The 8,748-nt window shown below is 40.3% G+C and overlaps 1 protein-coding gene across 1 annotated transcript; it reads left to right on the plus strand.

Moving 5' to 3' along the window:
• The first annotated feature begins 1,079 nt into the window (after window positions 1-1,079).
• Window positions 1,080-3,656, plus strand: LOC113017210 (uncharacterized). The gene is made up of 2 exons (XM_026160364.1): window positions 1,080-2,042; window positions 2,548-3,656. The coding sequence occupies exons 1-2, from the start codon at window positions 1,297-1,299 to the stop codon at window positions 3,299-3,301; spliced, it is 1,500 nt and encodes a 499-aa protein (XP_026016149.1). The 5' UTR covers window positions 1,080-1,296; the 3' UTR covers window positions 3,302-3,656.
• The last annotated feature ends 5,092 nt before the right edge of the window (window positions 3,657-8,748 follow it).

Here is an 8,748-nt window from a genome sequence, read left to right on the forward strand (position 1 = left end):
CTTGACCTCCTACTCATGCAAAAAACAAAAATAAATAAAACCTCCACCCTTTTTTACCGGCGTGGTGAATTGTTTGTCAACAGTTACTAATCCTAAACTTGGTCCAGTCTTTGTCTCAGAGTCAAATCAGTCAAAACTTTAATCCACCTCGTCAGTCCATCACAGTCCAGTCATACATTCATTCACACGCATTTGTATGAGGTGCCGTAAGGGACATTATTACTGAAACGCTCTCACACACACTACTAAAACGCTCTCACACACACTACTGAAACGCTCTCACACACACTACTGAAATTTTACCTCTCACACACACTACTGAAACGCTCTCACACACACTACTGAAACGCTCTCACACACACTACTGAAACGCTCTCACACACACTACTGAAATTTTACCTCTCACACACACTACTGAAACGCTCTCACACACACTACTGAAACGCTCTCACACACACTACTGAAATGCTCTCACACACACTACTGAAACGCTCTCACACACACAACTGAAACGCTCTCACACACACTACTGAAACGCTCTCACACACACTACTGAAATTTTACCTCTCACACACACTACTGAAACGCTCTCACACAAACTACTGAAACGCTCTCACACACACTACTGAAACGCTCTCACACACACTACTGAAACGCTCTCACACACACTACTGAAACGCTCTCACACACACTACTGAAATTTTACCTCTCACACACACTACTGAAACGCTCTCACACACACTACTGAAACGCTCTCACACACACTACTGAAACACTCTCACACACACTACTGAAACGCTCTCACACACACTACTGAAACGCTCTCACACACACTACTGAAATGCTCTCACACACACTACTGAAACGCTCTCACACACACTACTGAAATTTTACCTCTCACACACACTACTGAAACGCTCTCACACAAACTACTGAAACGCTCTCACACACACTACTGAAACGCTCTCACACACACTACTGAAACGCTCTCACACACACTACTGAAACGCTCTCACACACACTAATGAAAACCAAGAGGATTTCAATTGAACAGGAAGGCATTTTAGCTGCACAGGAAGGTGAGGAAAAACAAATAACACATTAATGCACAGCTAACACCGCGGTGACGTCGACAACAGTCTGTTAGAGGTATAATTGAAAAATATTTTGCCTTCATCAGTGACTATCCAAACATTGTTGTAGGGTAGCAGCCTATTGCAACAAGTCGGGGCATCCTGGCTATGCTAGCTGCCCGTATAATCTGGAAAGACTGTGTCTGACAGTACCTCATCTACAATGAAATTACATCAGATCCTTGTCATTTTTTACATACTTTCTTTGTTTTTTGAGGTGAGAACCAATGAAGAAGATGTTGAAAGATTTTTTACTTGTGCTCTGCAATGTATTGGGGCGCTCCAAAATGAAAATTCGGACAATATCAGACAAGAGCGGCTTTATAGAGAGCTAGATGATCATACACGAACTCTATCAGAATTTCTTGCTGCTGTATCTCGATATGATCCCAATAATAGGGTTGCCACCAACCTACTACAATCCTTGTATAGATGCTTTTGCAGCTTGCTACATGAATATGATGCTAGACAGAGATCTGCTTATGTGACCCACAGATTGTTACCCCCAACCACCTTGAGTGGTCATCCAGGTCGGCCACGATACACTATATCTGCTGAACAGATTTCTCACTTTGTTTCCATTGGTATGACATGGCAGAGAATTGCATCATGCTTTGGAATAAGTCGAAGAACCCTGTACAGACACAGACAAACTTTGGGAGTTGAGCCATTAAGCTATGTGGATATTTCAAATCAAGAACTGAATGGCCTTGTGACGGATATCCTACAGAACACTCCAAATGCAGGGGAAGTATACATTCTTGGAAGTCTGAGATCTCGTGGCTTAAGAGTTCAACGTTGGAGGGTCAGACAAAGTCTACAGGAAGTGGATCCTATTGGACGTGCATTTAGACGTCGTCATGCGATAAGGCGAAGGATCTATAGTGTTCAGGCCCCCAACCACTTATGGTAAGTTCACTGGTTTGAAACAAATGATCAGGCCTTGTGTTTAAAAGTATTAACACAATACATCAAAATTAATGGTCCTTCATTCAAAACATTACTGAAGTTAATCTATATGATCAGCATAAGATAATAATAATAAAAAAATAACAATAACCAAAAAAACTGAAATTGATATAAGTATGTTAAATATTTGGGGGATTCATAGTACATCAATTTAGATGTTGTCTAATGTATATACTGTTGAGTTGTTTAATCCTTTATTTTACATCACAATTTTGATCTCTAACATCAATTGTGCCAGGTAAACGTAGTGTGGAAAAAGACATTTTATGCCACTGTGTGTATGTGTGTGCACGTGTGTGTGTGAGAGACAGAGGTGTGCTGTTGTTGAAGTAAATGTACAAAATGAAACCTCTAGTTTTTGTTTAAGTACAGGGTCAGGAATTCACTACTAAATAATATGAACAAACATGTGGAACTGTAGTAATGCTTTCTGATCTCTCAACAGGCATTTTGACGGCAACCACAAATTGATTAGATGGCGCTTGGTCCTGCATGGCTGTGTTGATGGCTTCAGCCGAACTATCATATACTTACGTTGCTTATCCAATAACAGAGCCTCAAGTGTCTTGTCATTATTTTTGGAAGGAATACAAAACTTTGGTTTGCCCTTAAGGGTCAGGTGTGATCATGGTATGGAAAATATACAGGTTGCTCGTTTTATGTTACAGAGAAGAGGAGTAGGCAGTGTTATTACAGGTGTTTCAGTACATAACCAAAGAATTGAAAGACTGTGGGCAGAACTCAACAGAGTTGTATCAAGACACTTTATAAATATCTTTAACTTTATGGAAGAACAGGGTATGTTGGATTCACTGAATGAGCTACATCTTTTTTGTCTGCATTATGTTTATTTGCCAAGGATTGAAAGAGCATTAACAGAATTTGTCAATCAGTGGAACAACCATGGTCTCTCTACACAAGGAGGACAGACCCCTCTTCAGCTGTGGCATACAGGTGTCACAAACAATGTGGGAATCCTGTCGTTTATAAATGACATTTTTCATGTTGATAACTATTATGGCGTTGATGAAGAAGGGCCATTACCAGAACTTCAAACAAACAATAATGTCAATATTCCAGCTATTGACATCAACATAAATGAGACTGCAATGAACATAATTCAACAAGTGAATCCATTAGAAAATGATGGAAATCATGGAATAGATGTGTTTTCTTCACTTTTACACCTTCTACATTAAATAAAATATTTTGCAAAAAATAAAAAAAAGATATATAAAAAAAACATTTCAGAAAACATATGTGATCGAAACTAACATATTGAAACCATTTTCTTTAAAATGATAAAATGACAGCTCTGTTGTCAAACAGAAACTGACACAGGCAGAAGAATAAACAGACACAAAGACAACCAAATCAAAAACCGATGGACATACACATGAAATGAGTAAAGTGACACAAATTTTGTATATTCAAACTCAACAATCTAAATTAACTTCTGACGTGCTGTTAAACAATTGGTATCTACCTGTATGAATCCTGAAGAACAATCACTTCTTGTCAAATTGATGTCTTAAAACATCAATTTGACTGAAGCAGGTAAATTTAGAAATATTAAAACCTTAACAAGTTAATACTCAATACTCACTTTGAATCAAAAGAGAGACCAATACAAAAGAGAAACACGCAAACTCCTCCAGCATAATGTGTTCATACCCTGCCAAAGCCGAAAGTGTTACCTAATGCAAAATCAAACTTCTCCTTGAACAGCTGGTATGAAACATGCAGTGGCAGCCTAATGCAGTTAACACACGTGTTGGCAAGAGGGAAAATTGGTGTAGAAGAGAAGTCATCGTCTCCTCTATGAATGAACTCAATCGAGGGTGCTGGGGAAAAGCCAATAGGTGGCACCGCAGTTGCTCCAGTTGCAAAGGCCAATATCTTCTGTAATTTGGAAGGTCCTTCTTCTTCTGCATAAAACAGAGAAGGAAAAAAGTGTTAAAAGGTTATTTCATTTGGCCAACATAAATTGTCAGTGAGTACAAATCTAAAGCAAGAATCTTAATGACTGTTATTGCAATGACTATAGAGCATGCTTTTCATCTTTCAATAGTCTCAAAGAACTATGTAAAAATGTTACTACAACCAAGAGGGTAATGTGGTGTTATTGTTATATGAGTATGTTATTTAAAATAAAGATTTCAGAAATGCTAACCTATAAATCGTTACATCTATTTATTGTGCACTAAAGTGACAATTACCTTCTGCATCTTGGAGATAGTCTCTCCAGAAGGTAACAACTGTCTCCTCAGCAGCTCTTTTGTTGCTTCCTTCTGGAGATAGATGAATGTTGAAAAGATCATCCACCTGGTCAGCAGTCAGCATATGTGGCTCATAGCAGAACAGCGGGCGAAAACTGTCTGGATGCCTCCTCATTTTCTCGAGAACCCCAAGAGTTTTCAGACCTTCACAAAATCTGGATAAACAGCACAAAGAAATTTTATTCAATAATTCTGCAATTTCATGCTTCTAAGTTAATTGTATATTATCAATTTGGCACAATCAGTTATACTAGGTTATTAACTGGCCATTTTGATTAATAGGTAAGATTTTTATCACATTTTAATTAATCTGAAAAACACAGAATACCAAAATACCTTTGAAATGGACCTTGAACCCTGTGGATGACCTGAAACATGACAATATCATGTACCAGCAGATCCCTGTCTCTTAGTGAACGCATAGGCCTCAGGCATCCTGCATTGGCCAAGTAATCAAGCAGAGGTTCTTTTGACTTTTCAAGGTCCTCAAGGGTTGTACTTTGAGATACCTAGCATCACAAAGAGCAGAGGAAGGGCTTGTTATGGAAGTTACTCAGTAGTCTTATAACCTATTAGAAGGAACCCAGCCACCAGTGGTCTACACAATCACAATATGCCCGCGCGTACATTGGAAGTCAAATGACTACACATATTTTTTTAATATGTTTACAATGTGCTTAAAAAAATGATAAAATATACTCTTTCATCTACCCTTATCTACTGAATCTTAGTTTAATATAGCAGCAAAATATAAAAACTTGGCATTCAGCAATGGCCAGACTGATCCGGATAAACATTCCCTGCAAAAGAAAACTGGAACACAAACTATTTTCAATTCACTATAAGATTTATAAAATAAACATATAGAGACCTTTCGGACTTTTTCAAAGAGTTCCAGGTCAGCTATGTCTTCCAGGGCTGGATTTGCTGAATTTCCAACCAGAAGGGAAAATACTGTTGGTGACAGAAAGTTAGGTGGTTGTTGGGGGAAAACTCTGTAAAAGACCCAGGAGAAATAAAGACACAATGAGACAAAGTTACTTTCTTTATCAAACGTGTACACGGGTGAGCTGCTAAGGACAACTCACCCCATGCACAGTGGCTTGGTAATTTTTATAGGAAAGACAGTGAGAACAGGATAAGAAAATACAAAACAAATAAAATAAACAACTCCATATGTGGCGCTAGTCTCGTCAGCAGAGAGCTGGGAGAAGGCTGTGAGAGATACGACAATCTAAAACAATATGTCCCAAAACAGTATGTCTTTGCTGAGAAAGTCTAAAAAGATAATTCTAAACTAATCTAACCATAGACAAAAGGGCATGCTTGCACATTTAAAAGAAGGTAAAGAAACATAGAAACATTTTTCCTGTAACATTCCCTCCTGTTTTAACTTATTTTAAATGTATACAACAGTTGTCTGTGAAGGTTATTTATTAAGTATCTTAAGCAATTTTAAATTTTCAAAATGTCAGCATAGCAGAAATGGCAGTCATTTGGTCTAAAGAATAAAACAAAAGAAAATAATAAAAAGAAAAACATAGGAAATGAAAATCATAGTAAATGAAATAACAAGTGGAAAAAATAATAAAACTAAAACTACAAAAAAATAAAGGATAAAAACCTTATATTTTAAAACGAAAACTTACAAAAAATAAAAGGATGAAAAGTAAAATGAAAACTTTATATTTAAAAATGATGAAAACCTAATATGTAAAATGAAAACTTCAAAAAATACAAGGATGAAAACCTTATATTATGAAATGAAAACTTAAAACTTCAAAAAGTACAAGGATGAAAACCTTATACTTAAACCGATGCAAGCCGTAAATTGAAAACTTTATGTGTAAAATAATGAAAACTTCATATTAAAATGAAAACTTTATGTTTAAAAGTCAAGACTTCAAAAAAATAAAAGCATGAAAACTTGCATAACCTACTAATGTTTTAATCAGTGCATGATCACTTGACAAGTCATTTTTAATCACCACGTCATTTATTAGCAGCTAGTACAAGTTCTCCTCTAACAGAATTGCAACGGGATGTTGTTCTTCTTCAGGCACGGCAACATAAGCAGTCATTGTAGTTGTTATCATCTGTGAAATCATTACTCTTAGACATGGCAACACACACAACACTAATATGAGCAGTGCTATCATGATGAGACCTAGAAGAAAAAATGGCTTTGCTACAGCAGCCAGCCATGAACCGCTGAACAGCCAGTCCAGCCAGCTTTGTGCTGTAGCTGCTCCAGGTGTGTGTTCAGTGACATATTTTTGCAGAGCGGTCAAATTCTGCAAAGCTTCATAAATGTCTCCTCCAGTTTCGTATCCATCAGGGATAAAAGTGCAACATGTTTCCCCGATCAGCTTGCAAACTCCTCCTTGTGATGCTGTTAGCAGGTCTAGTGTCAGTCTGTTCTGCAGCACCATCGTTCTGATGGCCTGCTGTTCTCCTGCTAAGGCGGTTCCCAGGGTCTTAGTCAAGTTGATGTGTCGTAGCAGAGCATATCGGTTGATTTCCACGTGATCCCGCACCTCGGCAACTCCAATGCCGGGGATCAAGCTCTGTAAGAATTTCACTCCTCCTCCCCAGATGCGAAACTCTCCCGGCACTCCAGTGTCCACGGTAATGCCGAAGGAATTGGGGGAGGCGATGTCCACTTCACGTCTCTGCCGGCTGCTTGGGTGATGTGCAACACTTTGCATGAAGAAAACGTGATCTGATAATTCCACCAGGGCGCACAGACCTCCCCAACCTTCAGGGAGTGACAGATAAGCCTTGTTGCCACATAGGAAGTACCAGTCAGCCAAAACTCTGGTTCCTCTGCTGCTGGGTGCCGTCCGTGCACATCCTGTCTGGTACTGAGTCTTTGTTTGTAGTGGCATTCGGTAGCTGTAGTCGGGGCGACAGTTTAGGCCCATCAGCGTCGCGTTACTGGCACAGGTGGCGTTGATTGAACAGGTCATACACTTCCTCTCGTTCCTTGGTGGGCAGAAAGTGTATATGGACTTACATAGGTGAGTAGGCAGCTCTCCCACTGCCCGCGATCCATTGTTCATCACACATACTGGCAGTTGTGATGCGTTCAGTTTGTTCAGTAGAATTACATCAGGCAGTGGGTCTGAGACTTGGGGCCAGGTCAGTAGGTAGGTCTGTCCGGAACAGTTCACATTTGTGAGTGATGATGACCTCCAGGTTGCTTTTGCTGGGATGCTGTAGTTGGCTTTGGACCAAAGAGTACCGTAGCCTGGATGTGTTGCCAGGCCCAACAGACACCAACTGCGATCTTCAGGTATGCTGTACGGCCACAGGCCAGACGTCTGTGAGGATAGGGGCATATGGGTACATGCATAGCAGTCAGTTTTGTTATTCAAATGAGCTGTAGTGTTCATAAACTGCCACCAGAAGTTAGTGGCGTAGCCATGGGGAAACTTGGTGTACTTTCCTTTGTCATACAGTGTCTGCCTTTTCTCCATATAGCGTGACTTGTTGTCCCTCATGGAAGCAAAGGTGAAGAGCCCGGCCATGGTCAGGGCCGCTGCAGTTGATAAGAGCCACCACCTCATGACGACGGAACACACCCTCCTGTCGCGAGTAGACCCCCCGGCCAGGAAAGCTGACCCCTCCACCGGGCGAGATCACAACAAGTAGGCAAGCCTGCCGTCAGCTGTGTTTAGATGGCTTCACTGACTCGCCTGCAGTGACTCTGATGGACCCAGGATGGTCGTTCCGCAATTTTGCAAGCGGTCGGTGTAGTGAGGAGGACTTGGTATGGCCCCTCCCACCTGGGTGTGCTCCAGTTTTTCCTTTGGAGCACCTTGATCAGAACCCAGTCACCGGGCTTTAGTCTGCAAGACACTGGAGAAACATCATCAGGTTGTTGATTATGTACAATGATCTCTTTGTTTTCTAACAGCTTAGACATCCATTCTGCTAATGTGTTTTCTCTGATTGCTTTGTCTATTGGTTGACTGGTAATAGGCAGTGGAAACGGCCTGCCATGAATGATTTCAAATGGAGTTAGTTTATGGGAGCCTTGTGTTAAGCGCATCCACATCTTCACTAAACCCAAACATTCAGGCCACGGCCTTCCTGTTTCTGCCATGCATTTCCTGAGCCTTTGTTTTATAGTGCCGTTAGTTCTCTCTACAAGGCCTGCACTCTGAGGGTGATAAGCACAGTGGTGTTTTATGCTGAAACCGAGTGCTTCAGAGACCTTAGTGATGACATCATTTACAAAATGAGTGCCGTTGTCTGATCGTATCAAAGCTGGAATGCCATATGTGGGTATGAAGTGATTGCACAGGCACTTTGCTACTGAAATTGCATCTGCCTTTTTCACTGGATAGATTTCCGGCCACTTT

The sequence above is a fragment of the Astatotilapia calliptera genome, unplaced genomic scaffold (assembly GCF_900246225.1).
Source record: "Astatotilapia calliptera unplaced genomic scaffold, fAstCal1.2 U_scaffold_1, whole genome shotgun sequence".
NCBI classification, from domain to species: Eukaryota; Metazoa; Chordata; class Actinopteri; order Cichliformes; family Cichlidae; genus Astatotilapia; species Astatotilapia calliptera.

Excerpts from the sequence above, each read along its gene's own strand:
- LOC113017210 (XM_026160364.1), top strand. The coding sequence starts at position 1,297 with ATGAAATTACATCAGATCCTTGTCATTTTTTACATACTTTCTTTGTTT. Across the intron at positions 2,043-2,547 it reads CAGGCCCCCAACCACTTATG|GCATTTTGACGGCAACCACA; the intron begins GTAAGTTCACTG and ends ATCTCTCAACAG.